The 18,349-nt window shown below is 35.8% G+C and overlaps 2 protein-coding genes across 6 annotated transcripts in view; one reads left to right on the forward strand and one right to left on the reverse strand.

The window, feature by feature from the left end:
* Window positions 1–18,349, reverse strand: part of LOC145668504 (secernin-3) — a 98,170-nt gene that overhangs the window by 44,594 nt on the left and 35,227 nt on the right. The window contains exons 1-2 of one of the 5 annotated variants that reach the window (XM_081736467.1): window positions 15,065–15,196; window positions 3,184–3,366 (exon numbers count right to left, since the gene is read on the reverse strand). In XM_081736467.1, coding sequence (XP_081592593.1) covers window positions 3,184–3,345 — 162 coding nt within the window. In that variant the 5' untranslated portion in view covers window positions 3,346–3,366; window positions 15,065–15,196. Of the gene's footprint in view, window positions 1–3,183; window positions 3,367–14,578; window positions 14,817–14,905; window positions 15,028–15,064; window positions 15,197–18,349 lie in introns of those variants that run through there. The other 4 variants (XM_081736468.1, XM_081736465.1, XM_081736464.1 and 1 more) reach the window with 4 other exon arrangements.
* LOC145668503 (putative citrate synthase 2, mitochondrial) overlaps window positions 15,178–18,349 on the forward strand; it is a 76,677-nt gene continuing 73,505 nt past the window's right edge. Inside the window, exon 1 of the mRNA XM_081736463.1 lies at window positions 15,178–15,315. Coding sequence (XP_081592589.1) covers window positions 15,268–15,315 — 48 coding nt within the window. The 5' untranslated portion in view covers window positions 15,178–15,267. The remainder of the gene's footprint in view (window positions 15,316–18,349) is intronic.

The following is an 18,349-nucleotide window of genomic DNA, read 5'->3' on the forward strand; positions in this document are numbered from 1 at the left end:
CCCATTCTGGTCGTGTTCTGGCCAGAGCTTGCTTCAAACGCATTAATTGTCGTCGATAACGTTCTCCATTCATAGTTTCACCCGGTTGCAGCAGCTCATAGTACACCACACCTTTCATATCCCACCATATGCACAGCATAACCTTTGCACAGTGAATATCTCGTTTTGGTTGTGATGGACCTGGTTTCACCCAGGCCTTTTTTCGTTTAGGGTTCTCGTAATGGATCCACGTCTCATCACCCGTAATAATTCGATGCAGAAACTTCTTTCTGCTCTGTCGTTGAAGCAGCAATTCGCAAATGGTTTTTCGTCTTTCAACGTCTCTGTCTTTCAATTCATGTGGAACCCAATGTGACATCTTTTGAATCACTCCCATGGCTTTCAAGCGTTTGGAGACTGTTGTTTGATCAACGCCTAATGCTGCTGCAAGTTGTTCCTGCGTTTGACACGAATCCTGCTCGAGCAATGCTGTCAATTCGTCGTCTTGAAATTTTTTTGGCTGTCCAGCTCGCTCTTGGTCTGCCAAGCCGAAATCACCACTTCTAAACCGTGCAAACCACTTCTGACACGTTCGCTCAGCTAGAGCATGGTCACCATACACTTCCACCAAAGTACGATGACTTTCAGTCGCACTTTTCTGCATGTTAAAGTAATGCAGCAGGACACCCCGCAAAAACACTTTATCAGGCACAAATTGCGCCATGTTCACTTAACTACAAACTGGTGTTGTTGACGCTTTAATCCACTGCCCTATACTACGAACGATACGCGATGACAGGGGTTTGCAACACATGTGTGGATACACGGAACTGTGGGACGCTCCGTTCGTTGCGCCATCTCTTGTCCACCCGCACGAATTAATTCCTAGACCAAATACTTGACTGGATGTGACAGTTGTGTATGCATTAAAAAAAAAAAAAAATCTTTTTAAAAAGTTAAATTTTCATCTTTTTTACCTTTGTTCTTGTTTATATGAAATACGTCATGTATCACGATCACAGTATTTGATACTAATGTGCTTCACATGTGTATTGCGTCACTAGTGCTGTAGAAAACTCCAAAATTTGTTTCAAAAATTGTAGCGCCTTTAGTTTGCCGTACTAAATAAAGTAGATATTGTTAAGTTTTCATTTAATATGTCGATTTGAAATATGTAATAATTCCACGTAGTGCCATTTTAAAACAATAAAGTTGATTTGGCAGCACTATTAAACTGGTGATGTTGTTTAACTTGAGAAATGTTTCACCGTCGCTATTTTCATCATACGAAACTTCAGCGCTTTATTTGTATTAGTTTAAGTTACAAAGGCGATTCAAGATTAATAATATTAATAATAACAATAATAATAATAATAATAATAATAATAATAATAATATACAGGGTGTTTGAAAACAACAATATTTGGGAAGTGATTTCTGACACTAAGATAAAAAAAAATTACATATGGCCCTACAAGGAAATATATGTATGTCACAGCTAGAGCTGTCCAAAAGCATGGAAAAACGACATTGTAATGCCCGTTATTTCGAACACAAGAAACAGTATAGATGCGGTCCGTATCAGCGTAGAGGAAGTCGCACATATGCCATATTTCAGCAACTTGCAATGTGTGTACAAGGAATTCCATACCCAGATATGCTTCAAACAGAGTTCTCAGATATTCTCTGATTAAAGATGGGGCTAAAGTAGTCAAAAGGTAAGCCTTGACAATGTGTTAACCGAAAGTCGGAAGTGTTAGGAAACGCCAGTTCACGTTTCCTAGTGTTCGGAATAAGTGTATTGCGACATATTCTTCCAAGGTATATTCCTCGTTTTCAATATATGCATACGTGTGAAATATTACATCGCATCACGTGTTATTCCGAACACAAGGAATCGTGAAACTGGAGTTACCAAACATTTCTGACTTCCCATTGACACATTCCGTATTCACTGCTGTCAAGGCATACCTTTTGCCTACTTCACACCCATCTTTAAGTCAGAGCCTATCTGAAAATTTTGTTTGGAGCCTGTCTGGGAGCTACCAAGTGTAGAGAACCCCTGGGCGCACATTGCTGAAATGCACGTGGCTATGTAGTGGCATAAATATATCAGTAGAGGGCACTAGTGAGCCACTGCATCCAAGAGGAGAAGCAACCGGGCTATGCGAGGTTTCAGCTCACTAACAAACGCCAGACTGAGGCAGAAGACTGCGCGTAAAAGATACAGCCAAACACAACAGCCGCCGTTAAGTACAATATGATAGTGCAAGCTAATTTGTCTGTTGGAAAATCAGCGCAAAGGCTTCATCTCAGTGATTATGATCGTGGAAAAGCTGTTGGTTGTCTTGAGGTAGGTCAAAGTGTTACAGAGGTTGTAAGTCTGATGGGAGTAGCACAATGCGTTATTTCCTGACTGAAGAAATATGATGTGACCAGAAGAACGGCCGTACGCGTGTATGGTGGAGATCGTGGGAGGAGTACAACAGCTCGACAGGATCCTTACACTGGCCAAATGGCCAGAAGGAATAGACGTGCCCCGTTCCTGCGGAAATTGCTAGTGAGTTTGCCGAGGTATCAGGTGTTCATTTGTCCCACCGAACGTGAGAATAACTACCGCATGGACTGGCCACCATATTCTGATCTCAATTTTATTCCTGAGATGACTTTGGACGACGAGTTGCATAGAGGAAACCACCACTTTTGATGCTTCAGGACCTAAAACCTGTCCTAAAGGAAGAATGGAATACCCGTGCAACTCATGAACTCTCTCGTGGCAAACATGTGCCGTATGCATTGGTGTCCGAGGTAGTGATACGCCTTACGGATTTCCTCTGAACCCCTCTGTTTCATGATATCTAACATTTCATGTCATTACCCCATAGCGCTCTTCGTGTGTTTGGTGTTTCACGTCTTGTTAATTTTTATGATGACTAATTCTTGTCATATTTTGATAATAAAGCTTGCACAATATCTATACTTCCTGCATCCTGACTATGTTACAAAACATTATGGCTGAAAATGAGTTTCATTCATAGCAATTCTCAACCAGTATATATATAATATACTCATACCTCACAATATTACATCGGTCTGAAAAAAGAAATAAGAACACTGAACACTTTTAACTGTTGGATCCATACAAAAATAGAATTATTTGCTATGTGAACGAAACTTCTTTTACATAAGCTTGATACAACGTACCTGCAATTTTTCTCCTTCAGAGTAATCACGTCCTTCTCGGTAGATAACTTCTTGCACTTCATCTCTTGGGCGATCCGAATTCTTGCCAAATACAACTAATCCATTAGCAGTGTTAGGTGGCAGCACAACAAAAGTATCACATGATTCAGGTATTCCATCCATTGTCCAGCAAGGATAATCTCCCTTTGAAAGGAAAAAAACAGCATGGTTATTATAAATATTTAGTAATGAAAATCAACTTGCCTCTCCAATTTACGAAAGGTTTTTGGCTAATCAGTCGGGAAATGATCAACATACGTGATAATTGCACAAAAGAATAGGATTTGAAAACTGCTCATTCTATCTTTGGAATTCAAATAAAAAAAAAATCTAATCAAAGCAAACATTTATGTATTTATAATACAAAATCATCTTAGTCTGTAAGTAACGCTAATTTAGCGTGACCAAATTTAGAAATTAAAGCAACAGAACACTTTCCAAACTGACATAATACGTACGTCAATCCATCTAAGTACAACCATTATTATGCCGTTATTCATGCCACTGAAAAAGAAAGCTAGGTTTTCAAATTAACCAATTATTTATTTTACCTAATTCCGATTTTAATTTTCACATTACCTCTAAGATTTAACAGGAATCAGGATTAGGGACATCGATTGTTCCTCGAATCACGCCTTTTAGATGACTGAATTCTTGCAGAAGAAAATTTCGAAATCCTTCCAAATGAAGACTTATATGGAGTTTAGTAGCACATAAAAACTATAAAAGCCAAAAACGGGACAATTTTTTAAAACAGGGGATATGTTAACATCCGATTTGCATTTTCCTCGGGACACCGGACGACTTTTCATAAAATGGGACAATCCCGTTAAAAGCGATACGTCGCCATAAGGTCACTCTAGTGATGATGTTGAACATAAACGTGATTTTCTATTTATCATTAAGATAAGGACTGTATTAAATGTAAATAAGTTTGTAACTGTATAAAATCCACATGAATTTTATTTTATGTTAAACACGATGTAATTTATCAACTAAGCAACACTCGAAAAGTGAATTACATAAAGTTATTACTGCTTACCTTTAGAAGAGTACACTATTTAATAAGGTTTACCGCCAACCCACATGAAGTATACTACTATTATCAGGCAGTAAACATACTAGATTTGAGCATTAATATTTTTGTAATCGCAAATCAGCTGGACAAAGCAAAGAAAGTGAAATATGAAACAATTGAAACTTCTAATTAAACATGATTTTCATCTTTGGCGTTTGGCACAGGGTGGAAAAAAATCATGATTTTTTTTAAAAAAATAATTTTTGTTTATTTTTTTATTTAAATAGATTTTTTGATTTAAATTAAATCTTTCTCCTCGTAAAGTCGCAAACTGAAGAAAAAGCATTAGGAATTAGTATTAAATGCTAATTATGCCATATAAATGAAAGAATCAGGGTTGAATTTTGAATTAATCCCCAATTGTTAACTTCTGTTAATCCCAAACAATGTTTCTTAACCCTTTTAAATTATTATATGGCTTTTTTTAAAAGGAAAATTATGGACTTTCAGTCAAGCAGTTACCACATCATCCCTATTTATCCTAGGATCATGGTTCATACCTCATTCTCTTCAGAATAGAACAGCCTTTGAAACGGTAACATTCACATTTCCCTATCATGTCCCTGAAGCGGGAAATTTTGAGAGAGAAAGAATGGGATTTTTTCTGTTTTTTTTTCTTTTTCTTTTATTTTTCAAATTTTGATCCCCTCTGGACTTCCTTGTGTTAACGCACATATCTCAAAATCAACTGGGAAATACTAAGGGGTGTACTAAATGTGTGTATAAAATTTCAAACTATCTTGAATACTAAGGGCGGGGAAAATATTTAACAATGAGCTAAGAACATTCCCACAATGCCTCAGATAACCTGTATGTAATATAAAAATTTCCTCAGACATCTCTATTTATCCTAGGGTCGTGATTTGTACATTATTCTCTTCAGAATAAAAACGATTTTCTATCGTACCATTCAAATGTCTCGTGTATCTGGGGCGAAAAAATCACCAAAAAACTAATTTTATGTTAAAAATATCCTTTTTTACTTTTTACCCCTCTGGACCAACCCCCTGTTCTAAGGTAGAGATTTGAAACACTGAAAAATACTAAGGGGTGCATTGAATAAATGTGCAAAATTTCAATCTTCTAGGTGCAAAAGTAAACCCGCGAAAAATAATATTCCCCAAATACCCCAGATTCCCATATAAAACACGATTTCAGGTAACAGTTTCCTGAAACATCCTTATTTATCCTAGGATCATGGTTCGTACGTCATTCTCTTCAGAATATAACAGACTTTCAAATGGTACCATTCATATGCCTCCATCTGAATCGCGGAAAAAGCTATTTTGTTAAAAATATCCTCTTTTTTTTTACATTTTCCCCTCTGGACCCCCCTGTTTTCACGCAGAGATCTGAAAAATACTAAGGGGTACACTGAACGAGTGTGCAAAATTTCAGTCTCTTTAATGCAAAATGTACGCCTGCCAAAAAATAAGAATAACAGGCATAACAAAAAAAATATCTTTTTAAATTTATGATGCCATACACACTATGTCTCGACGCAGAAAGGCGTGAAAGCATATGTAACATGTTCTACAATGCTTTCAGTCTTTAAAAAAAATAAATAAAGTAAAAAGGTTTATTGGTACTTTTTTAATCGAATAATGACGATTCGATTTTTAATAGAATAAAAATAGGTATTATAATTTAGAAGGTTAAGCATTAAGGAAAAGTATAGCAACGTTTATCAAAATGACACTTTTTTCACAAAAGTTACTGATATTTGGTAGGGGCACATTTTTTAAAAATTGGAACTAGCTTGAGGCACGAAATACATAAATTTCGCCTAAAGTTATAAATCTTTAAAAAAATCAGAGAGGGGATAAAACCTCTCTAAATACGCCCTATTATCTGGGAACAAACAAGCAGATGTGCACGCGAAAGAATTTTCGTCTTAAATGTCGATGGTGATTTCCCCGTTGGAACAGTTAACGATTTAAAACCCAAACCCATTGTTACGAAGAGAAGAAAGCAGTATTGCTCCGTTACCCGTTCAAAACGGGATTTTCCCTAATCATCCTGTGCATGACACTTGTTTTCATACTATGCTGTACATACTGTACATTTGAGTCTCATTGTATTATGATTATTAACTTCCGTAACCGAAATAACAGAACAGAAACGGGGTTTTACTTATTTTTACCTTAAATTATTTTATTTCGGAATTTGATTTAAATCAACGATTTTTATTTTAAAAAAATCAAGTGATTTAAATCTTGATTTAAATCAATCCACCCTGGTTGGCATACAGCAAAATGAAGATTTGTTGGATTTGACTTGTTTAGTGTCCTTTCTAAAAGCAAGGCTTATATAAGTGGACCTACAGCTTCCACCAGGAATCGAACCGTCTCCCACGCGAAAGGCGCGTACGCTAACCACTTAGCCGCGAAGGAGCTAACCCAAAGGCTTGTAGCGAACAACCTGTCATTACTACTCTGCGATAAAGTGTCAGTAATATATATTATCACTGCCTTCATACGACATATTCTGAAAGTGCAACCTGAGGCTATAGCTTACATATATGTCAGAGAAATGTCAAAATGAAAGGAAGAACCTTATTGGTTGGCTGTTAAAAGTAACCTGCACTTTTCTTCTCAAATATATCACTTATAGCCTAACACTGAACTTCCATACTGTCTCTGATGAAGACAATGACACAAAACATAAAAACTGTAAATATTATTAATAATAAGTGTTTGCCTTGGCCAGATTTTGTTTCTCGTTTTAGAACAACATCAGTTATATTGCTTTCAAAGTGATAGAAAGAACAAGATGCACAATTAAAAAAAAAAAGAAAAAAGAAAAATTAAAAAAAAAAAGAAATACATGAAAAAATGGAAGATATATACAACTATTGTATATAAAGACACATATAACTTGATATGCATTCTACCAGTTCACGAAGTAATCACAAGAATTGATTGACCACTAAAGTAACCTTACAAAAATTCAGAAAATTACGTTGCAAAATAGAGCTCATTACTCTTGACAAAGGGAAAATAATTCATAGAAAACAACTTTTATAGGTGAAATGTCTGTTTCTTACGTGTTCTGGTGAATACAATTGGGGCAATCCAAATGAAATCGACCAATTTCCAGGACAAAGGTTGCTGACAATTTTTTTTTTTTTTTTTACCTAAGATTGTACCACATTCAGGGAGTTGCAAACGGGTATTCATTTATTTTTTAGCGGCGCAGGTTGGTTTGTAGCGGCCATTTTGTATAGGTGCGTGTGCGTATTTTGCATTCTTCAGAGGATTACGTTAAACGCTGTAACTTTTTAGGTTTTAAAGATAATGATTTCAAACCAAAACCATATGAAAGATAATGGAATGGACAACATTCTCTGTTCTGTGGACATTGAGACGTACTTTAGAACGCCTGGGAAAAGCTCTGAACATTGATGTTGGAAACCTAAAATTGGCCGTTTTCGAATGTACAAATTGAAACAAAATAAACGAGACTCACCTTCAATTCTTTTGTCTACACAGAGACTAGATAATAGACAACGTCCCAAACAAGTTTCAGATCTGAGAACCGTATATTTGATTTTTTGGAAATTTTTAAACATTGTGAATTTTCGAAAATAGTGTATTTTTACCATCAATATCTCAGGAAGGACGCAAGTGACAAGTGTAAACTTTGCACAAAATATACGATAGTTTTGCAGTAACAAGTAGATAAAACTGCATCACAGAGACTTGAGTAGTTTCTGAGTTATAAGTTGTTGCAATGATGTGAAATTCGAAATATTAACAGCTGAACAGATGTTTAGGTTTTGTGTTGATAGTATCTCAGGCATACAATATATCTATGTTTCATCGGGAGAAGTGCAGTCAAACAGCAAGAAATTCCAGATTTGCTACTTGTAAAAGAATTATCAATACCAGATCATATCATAGATTTGTACCTCTGACGCAAACATAAATTACATGTTATGAATTGTCACAACCAGATGAATTTACTGATTGCAGTGCTTCAGTACTTCCAGAACACAGCATGTTGTCATTTGAATCTAATGATAAGTAGTCTGTATTTACGACGAGAAATAGCGGATTGGGAGAATTGAAGACATCAGTCAGGACGATCTTTTTGTTCACTTTTTCCATCCCCATGGACCAAGAACCTCTTTTAAACTACCTACGAATAACAAAGTCTGGGTGCCAATCACTAACGTTCTCCGGAAAACAAACCCACAGAGTTCACAATTCCTACAGGTCGTACTTTCCAATATCAGTGCCAAACCCTGCACGCAAATTAGTCAACTGTTTACCTTACTGATGTCCCAACAGCAGCGTTATAGGCAGAAAAGAAATAACAGACACGTTTCGTTTTGTTTGTACAAGATATGATTCATAAATTGTGCACATTTTCCAATTTAACATTACTGTCGTTAATTTTAATTTTGCTACAAAGTCTATATCCACGCCTCATGGCACTTCATGATATTAAGTCCCAGGAAAGAAAAAACTTATAACTCACAAACCATTCAAGTTTCAGTGATGCGATTTTACCCATTTGTTACTGCAAAAATTTCGTGTATTTTGTGCAAATTTCAGATTTTTCACTTGCGTCCTTCCTGAAATATTTGATGGTGAAAATACACGATTTTCAAAAATTCGCAATGTTTAAAAATTTCTCAAAAATTAAGTATACGGCTCTCAGATCTGAAATTTGTTTAGGACGTTGTCTATTATCTAGTCTCTATGTAGACAAAAAATTGAAGGTGAGTCTCATTTATTTCGTTTCAAAATGTACATTCCAAAACGGACATTTTTAGGTTTCTAACATCAATGTTCAGAGCTTTTTTCCCCGACGATCTAAAGTACGTCTCAATGTCCACAGAACACAGAATATTGTCCATTTCATTATCTTTCATATGGTTTTGGTTTGAAATCATTATCTTTAAAACCTAAAAAGTTACCGCGTTTAACCACATCTTTCGAAAAGTTCAAAATACGCTCAGATGCCTATAGAAAATGGCCGCTACGACGAAACCTGCGCGGCTAAAAAATAAATGAATACCCGTTTTCAACTCCCAGAATATGGTACAAACATAGGTAAAAAATAAAATAAAATAAAATTAAATAAAATAAAATTTAAAAAAATTTAAAAAAAACTAAATTTTGTCAGCAACCATCATTGGTCGATTTCATTTGGATTGACCCAATTTTGTTTATTATTATAAATTATATACGATACGGTAAAGAGATAATTGATGAAACAATTTTAACATCTATGTCACAGATCAGGGTTGGCTGGTTTAAACCAAGATGATTTAAACCAGCTGGTTTTCTCAAAAAAAGCAACTGGTTTAAAAAAAAACGAAAAAAGCTTTAAATCGTGTGAACTTAATGGTGACTTTTCCACATATCAAACCATCCGCATTACGTTTATCTACTTTTCACCTTTTAATCAAGGGGTCCCGTGTTCAATTCTCGGTCGAACCACAACCCATGTTTCAAGTGTAAACCAAGTAGTGATTCGAGGTGTCCCTTTAAGCGAAAGTCTTCTCCGTGATAACCTTGGTATTTCATAAGGATGTTAAGCCTAAACATACGAAATGAAACCAAATTATATATTTCTACTTGAATGAATGCCTTTTGTTTTATAAAGAAACCAAGCTTGCCCCTTATTGATAGAAATTGGCAAAATTTATCAACTGCCTACGTAGCTTCCAACATCAACTTGGATTTGACTGTGTTTTAATTTTATTGAATAATATCTACATACCAAATTTGTAATTTAGTACTTCAGTTTTAGCGTAGTGATTATGATATGTTAATCTTAAAATTTTACATACAAATGCATTTAAAGTAATAAGAGGATTTTCCCAATGGCTAAGGCGGGAGTTTCCCGATTTATATATAATTCTACTTGTGTAACTGTTTATCTTTTTGTCCTTTTGAAATGACTCTTCACAATTATATTACCAAGTACGCCTATGTAAAGATCAGTACAACGTATTTTTATCAGGAGTTTTTCGTGAGTGAATCGGCAATCGCATCTGCGACCAATTAGTCCCGGTTTCGTGTCTAAATGGATAATTTCTCTTGGATGTAAGTCGAGAAGCGGTTTGGATTCCGCTTTAAGCTTATGTGACCTCTTCCAGCATAACCCCGTTGTTACATAATAACACCAAGGCGACACAAACTAATTTCTGTCCATATCTAATATAAATACATAGAGTAAATAATTTAAACCCCCCAAAAAAACCTGGTTTAAACCAAAATAATAATAATAATAATAATAATAATAATAATAATAATAATAATAATAATAATAATAATAACGAAAAATGCTTTAAATTGTGTGAACTTCATGGTGACGTTTGCACATGTCAAACCATCTCCATTAGTTTTATCTCCTTTTCACCGTTTAATCAAGGCGTCCCATGTTCAATTCTCAGTCGAACTATAAGCCATCTTTCAAGTCTAAACCAAGAAGCAGCTCGAATGCCACTTGAAGCAAAAGTCTTCTTATTGACAACTCAGTATTACGTAAGGATGTTAAGCCTAAACATACGAAACGAAACCAAATTGTATATTTCTGCTCGTCTGAATGCAGATGTTGTTTTATAAAGAAACCTAGGTTGCTTAAATATATTGATAGATATTGGAAAAATTTATCGACTGCCTACGTAGCTTCCAACATTAGCTTGCATTGGACTTCCATTTTTAATTTAAAATTGAATGGTATCTCCATACTAAATTTGTAATATAATACCTCACTTTTAGCGTACTGATTATGATACGTTGATCTTAAAATGTTACATAACAAGCAATAACGGGATGTTCCCGTCCTTGCTTCGTATTATCTTTATTAAGCCACGATTGTAATAAGTTATACAGAATACCCGCCAAGTCCTGACATTTGAACTGTCAAAAATCCAGAATGAAACGTGTCAAATGAATACAAGTTGCACACGAAGAAAGTGTGGTTCTTGGCATATTTTTCTGAGAAACTGAAATTCACCGCCACATTAAGTAAAGACATGTGAGAAAGGAGAGAATGATATGGGAGAAAACATTTCTAAAATCCTATGCCACGGAAACTCCTTTACTTATAAATGTGGCACATGCTAAAATAAAGAACCTATGTATCTGTGTTACAATACATAGGTTGACAGTTAAACAACATATTATAACGTCAGCAAGAAAACAAAGTTTTCCGAAAATTTCTTGTCTCCTAAGAACACTTTAAACACCAAAGTGCATCACATGATGCGTAGAGGATATCTACATGTTCTAAAGAAAATGGAATGAAAATCAAGCTAATTTAAATTTTAACATCTCAAGGAATGTAGTTCATATACTTATTTGCATTACATGTTGACTAACAACACTGTTTTCACAGAGTCAAAGCCGAAATTGAACCGGATCAGAGCAGTATGATTCCGCATGGAAGTGAGGTGATACGTGACCTCTTGTCGCTATCGTCTCTGTGTTAGTATTGTTACTTAAAAAATTACAAATTACAAGAACGTGTTCATCACCAGACTTTCTTTAGAACGAGTAGTTTTGAATTGGTGCGACAACAATCAGTGCTAAAGTTTCACGACACGCCTGTGTCACATAGAAAAACATTGAGGTTTCCTAAAAATATTCAGGGGACCAGAACCAGTGTTTCTTCCACGCATAACCCTCCTCTTTCCCCGAAGCTACGAATAATTGTGATTATATGTCATTCTTCTGCAGAGTACGTCCTTTGGCAAAGTGTGTCCCAGTACAATCCTTATGTTTTGATTTTACCATCCCGAAATAACCTTCCGTATCATTAGAATATGGGTGCTAATGCACTTTTTTTCACGATAGTATATTCCCTTCCTATAGATTGGTCCGAACAGAGATACTTCACACTCAGACCTGTATCACAAGAAATTTTAAGGGCGTTCCCTTTTTATATTTTATTTTTCAGAGTTGGCAACCCTATATGGGACAATTTGAAAGATGTGCACCATAACAACAAATAAACATCAGAAGCTCTGCTGACTTAAGATTTTCTTGGGGAGGGGGGGGCGGTGGCTCAGTGGTAGAGCGTTCACCTCTGGTACTTGGGGTGCCGGGGTCGATCCCAGCCCCCGCCAAGTGAACTTTGTGGTGGACAAACACCGCGTGCGTGGGTTTTCTCGGGGTTCTCCCGTTTCCTCCCACTTTCTTCATTCCACCATTTCATTCATTACTCATCATCACCGTCTCCTTTAGCCTAACCGGCATAACCTTGGGACGTAAAACTCAAAGATTTCATTTATATTTTCTTGGGGGGGGGGGGAGGCGGAGTCACTAAGCGGAAGCTGAAATACTGCAGCAAAATCCCTGATAACCAGCGTTGAGAGGAATCGAAGATACACCCTGGCATAATTTCGTATCTCCCGGAATTACCTCCGAACCACTTATGATTAGAAATCTCCAGGGAAACTTTGGGCACGCCATTAACAACATGAACCCTGTGATCTTCCAGAAACTGTTTCGAAATTTTACGGGATCATATCATATGCTGCATAGAAGCGATAGGTAGAAAATTCGAGCATTCGCTGCAAGAAAAAAAAAATCAATTGTTACCAATCACGTATACGAGTAACTAGGTTCCACTAATATCCCCCCCCCCAAAAAAAAAAAATCTATCTTACGGTTTCCACAGTTTTTTGTGACATAATGCACAGACATCCGCCACGCATAACCTGATGTATATTGGTGCTCACAGCGTTGTTAGCACAAAATATTATCGGAAAACTAGGTTTTCATGATGACATCATAAAATTATTTCCTGCCAATAAATACATTGTAAATAGTTCCGATATTCTAGTACGTGCTCCGCACAAACCATAGAAGTTCACACGACACAGTATTTTGCATGTTTACGAAAAAAAAAAAAAAAAAAAATTATCACTTACTTTGGCGAAATATTCCCCTCCTCACCTGTCGTCTTATGTTGCGTATTTCCGTCTCTTCGTGCGTATCTTGCATCTATATGGTATGTTTCATTCCCGAGTTATAACAGTTCAAAGTTCAAGAGACAGGACTTTGCAAACACATTGTATATATTATATATTAAAAATACTGGTGGAGAATTAGTTCAAGAATAACGGCAATTCAAGAATTAAAAATACTTGCCAAAACAAATAATACGTAAATGTAACATCAGAAGAAAATATACTCGTGTTAAGTTTACAACCCAAATACGGAAGTACACATCATCGCTGCGCCTTCAAAAACCATTTGTCGATCCCAGGGACACCAAACTGTACTCAGAAGAACCACAAAGCAAAGTCTTTAAAATCACTTGGCATAGATAAAATTTAAGGGGGCCACCAGAATTGTAGCAAATTCACAATTCTTTTACGACTTTCATCAAATACGGCTTCCAGATATGTGACAGAAACTATAGTGCAAAAACACAAACCAACCTGTGCTAGATGCCCACTAAAAAGCCGAATGCCACCTAACCGAGACAGGGCAACGCGAAACTGGTGTTGCCGCACTGTAGCGCGTATGAAGGGAGCAGGCGCATCAGCGATGGAGAGTATGGACATAAGCAAGGGTAAAAGTGGGTAGTGGCATTGATATGAGCACTTGTCATAGCTTCATACTAGCAATGATCCACATGTAAACATAAAATGTAGGTTCCGTACACTGTGCAGAAATGTACCACCGATGAAAAATTGCATCTAACAGGTCATCTTTCACTTGCACTCATTCATTTTATCTGTCGCAAATCAATGACTTTACACTAATTCCTCTAAAACATGATTGTATTACTTCGTATGTAGGCCTAATCCTGTAGTCTTCAGATATTTGCTCTTTATAAACATGTCTTTTCATGTAGTTTTGAGTTATACCTGTAAACTTTCCAAAATGTGGTGCGCCAAAACTACACTATCACCGTCATTTTTGCGTGCCAACCATTGCTGACGCAACCCTGGGGACGTAACCCCCCACTGGCCAACCAGGTTCACCTGCCTTAACTCGATTAGTAGTATTCGTGCTTTTTAGCAGCCACCCAGCACAGGTTGGCGTGTTTTACAATTTTTCTTGTTGCCCTTTTTCATTTCATCTATGCTAATTGAAGCAGTGTCATGTCTTCCAGTGCAAATATTACAGAGAGCAGTAACAAAATTTGTGAAAAACTAAAATTTTGAACAATTATTTCTGGTGGTCCCCTTGAACCTTATCTATACAAAGATACTTAACGTCGCCCAGTGCAAATCTTTGGAGGACAATAAGCAAATCACAGAATTATAATTTTTCAACAATTATTTTGTGTGATTGAAAATTTTACCTGCACCGAAATAAGTATATATGCAATGAATGTATGGATCCAGACACCACATCTGTCCCTTCTCAAGCTTATACGAAATAAATATTTGGCATAAAATGACATCTTTTGAGGTGAATGTCCTTTGAAGCTCCATTTTTGAGAATACGCATATACTTTCTATGTATTCAGATTAAAGTGCTTAACCATACTGAGAGAAACCCAGTTACAATAACAATAATATCTCAATTTCAAGATTGTTTTTTCGAAACCAGACTGTCGGGCTTGGGAATAATATTGTTCCACTCGAAACCTAGTCTGCCAAAGTAAAAGCTGCCTCGCCTCACTTACTCTTTCATCGTGACCGATATACACGTAGGTGTCAATTCATGTTTCAGATTTGAACACAGTGGGAATCTGGGAAAGTAACTGCATTCTAAATTCAAATAATATATCGTCGATTTTTCTTCTGGAGTGATATAAACATATTGAATTATGTTTAACACCCACCTGTCTGCTGTGATCTGACGTCCCTCCTATTGATGTCTGACGACAAAGAAGAAAAAGACGATGTTAAGTAAGTGGTGCCATCTGTATAGGACGTAAAGTGTCACGTGACCCTTCTTCTGGGCCTCCTGCTCAGCTTTAACTTCGGTAAATTAACAGCAGTGAGCTGTCGGTGTGTAAGCTAGGAAGATTTATTAGGGGAGAAAATGGCTCTCTTTCGAGTTGCATCTTCACGCCTCATAACAACACAACAAGTAAGTTATTAGATAGATGATTTTGTAATTTGCTGTTAGGGAAACTCGTTTCGACGGATAATTATTATAGACTACATGAAATAATGCAAAGTTGAAATTTACCAGGCGGTGTAAGTTCTTATTTAAGACAGTCAATATATAATTAAAATTGGAAACATTTGAAACTTATGCAGCTTTTTATTTTATGTAAATATTGATAACACAATTGTATGCTTACGTAACACAAATTCAATCCGTGGACTATCCTATTCTCTCTTTAGGGTGAATGTACGTTGTCTGCTGCTGAAATAGGTCGAGTGTAATCATTAATATACAAAGAGTTATGAAAAGAGTGAGATAAGCAGTTTTTACACTGATTTTTCGAATGAATTTCGAAGCTAAAGATACTTTAAATATTAGATAAGTGTATCTAAATAAATAAATAATGTACCGCAGGACTATATTTATTGTATTTGGCTGAATACAAGTTGCCGGTTACCGGGATTCAAAATTCATAATTTTAGGGTAATTATTTCTGGTGGTTCCCTTGAAGCTAATCTAAGCCAAGTAAATTTTCAGGTCGCCCAGTGCAAATCTTTTAAGGGGCAAAAAGGAATTTAGTGGAAGAATTATAATTTTTCAACAGTTACGTGGAATGGTGTGCCAAAAACGACCTGGATGCAGAATTTTATTGTTATCTTTTAAAATATGCATATATCTTGAAATAATATGAAATTCTGTAATAACATAATTCATATTACTTTCATGCTACGTTGTATTCTCCCGCAGTTTCAAAAGTCTGTAAACGAGCAGTTGCTTCTCTTACCGTGAATTAACTTCTACATAATTCTAGCACGAAAATGCAAGGTGGAGCTTTCTTTTGCGTTCGTGTACAAGCGTAATGTTTTGGATACATTAATGTTGCTGGTAGAGATGGATTGGGTGTGCTTACATTGCGGTCAGTAATTACATACCACTGTTAACGAGCCTTGTTTAATTGATTTTTTGACCAGTTCTTGTGCAGTACTGAAGTCCTCCTCGTGGCCAAGTAGCCAACATATCTGATTTCTGTATGCGTATCCTGGGTTTGATTCCCGTAAGAGAAACAATCCCTAGTACTGGTTGGGATCTTGCCTTTAATAATAGACTTGCCTTTTAGCTTTATGTTGAAGGGGGGTTAGACATTAAAAACGATATAATTTTGCGGGGGCCCTAAACCACACCGAGACATGAACCTCTCCGGATGATGGGCGCAACAAAAATTACGCAATATTATCGGCTACTGTTTAGCAGAGAGGGTTTAGCAATTCTAAAGTATGTCCCGATATCGAAAATTTGTTCACATTAGGTTAGGTTTGTTACATTATGTTAGTATAGGGGTCCAGCTTAATTTTCCAAAAGAATGATAGAATTTCGCTTATTTCTACTAATATTACGTTAGTTTAGTTAAGATTAAATTTGGTTACGTTATGTTAGGTCTAAGCATCATCCATTTCTCCTGTAAATTTTATGTTTTTACGTGCTTGTGGACCCCTTCTGCTAAGCATAATCCACACTATCTTATATAGAATAGATCTTCCAATAAGACTCGGTCTCCTGAACAGAAAAAGGTGTGTATGATTAATGGTATATTCTAATACGTCAATATAATTACTCCGAAAATTAAGTTAAATCTGTAGTTTTCCACGATTATGCCTTTTAGACTAAAACGACTGATGATCATCGAAAGTGGATGATTATAGAAGAGTTGATTAAATAAAATTGGGAGTAAATGAGAGAACCCACAGATATTGAAGTTGTCCTCGACAAACTCGCGTGCACTAGAATCAAACCAGGGACTACTTGCGTCAGGAGTGAGTTCTGAACCTCCGAATTCGTGTCGGGTTCTACCATAACGGTATAAATAATTGTGAAAGTGTTCTTTGGCAAAAAACATTTTTTTTTTCTTTCTTCGAAAAAGTCCAAAAACTATTTTGTTTTGTTTACTTGCTTGTTTAAATAATCTGCTCTATGTATTTATATTACTTATAATCAGAAATAAGTTTGTTTTGCCTTTTTTCGTTCATTTTTTGGAGGAGGGGCTGAAACCAGTTTTTTTTTTAAACGAGCCAACTGGTTTAAACCAGCCAACCGTATATATATATATATATATATATATATATATATATATATATATATATATATGTATATGTATATATATATATATATATTCATTCCATTTTTCAAGATTAACCTAGTACAGTTAACAGATAGATTTCATGAATTTACTCTGTGAAGAAACATTTTATAATAGTTTGGGACATGTTTACTAAGTCACTTCTTATTAAGTATTAATGAGGAGGTTCCAGATAAGACTAGGGATGTACCGATACCACTTTTTCACAGATACCAGATACTCAAAAAGCTGATATTGATACCTTTCGACATTTCTTATATATTATCAGGAATTTTCAGAATAATGAAAAGAACAACGTTATCATAAGGTATATTAGATATAAGGCCAATTTTGACATATAAAGACATAAAGCAGAACTTATCTTAGGTTCCACACCAAAAATATATTTCCCCTAAATTTAATCTTAAACAATGAAGATCTAGGAAGAGATTTGATTATCTGCTCATCAACATCTTAAAATTCTGTCTGGAAAATTGTGTGATTTGGCCAGTGGCCACCGGTCACTATTTGGTACCAAAATGTTCAGCGTTCTCGTAGGTATTGATGAACACCAATATCATATCTCTATGACTTCCATTTCCCAAGATATTGGCCAAAGATTTTGGGAGATTTAAGAAGCCATATCTTGGGAACCGTAAGTCATAGAGAAATGATATTGGTGTCCACAATACCTAAGAGGATGGTGAATATTTTGTTAACAAATAGTAACCGGTTTCCGCTGGTTATATCTTCATTTTCAATATATATACGGTGATAAAAAGCAGTGTTTCCAACAACTTCTGAGGTAAATAGGTCTTCAGAATTAAGCTTTTTAATGCAAAAAAATTTCTAGACTTTGAACTGCTAACCTATAACCCACGTTGTAGATTTTAAACCCCC

The sequence above is a fragment of the Thermobia domestica genome, chromosome 13 (assembly GCF_964235325.1).
Source record: "Thermobia domestica chromosome 13, izTheDome1.hap1.1, whole genome shotgun sequence".
Lineage (NCBI taxonomy): Eukaryota > Metazoa > Arthropoda > Insecta > Zygentoma > Lepismatidae > Thermobia > Thermobia domestica.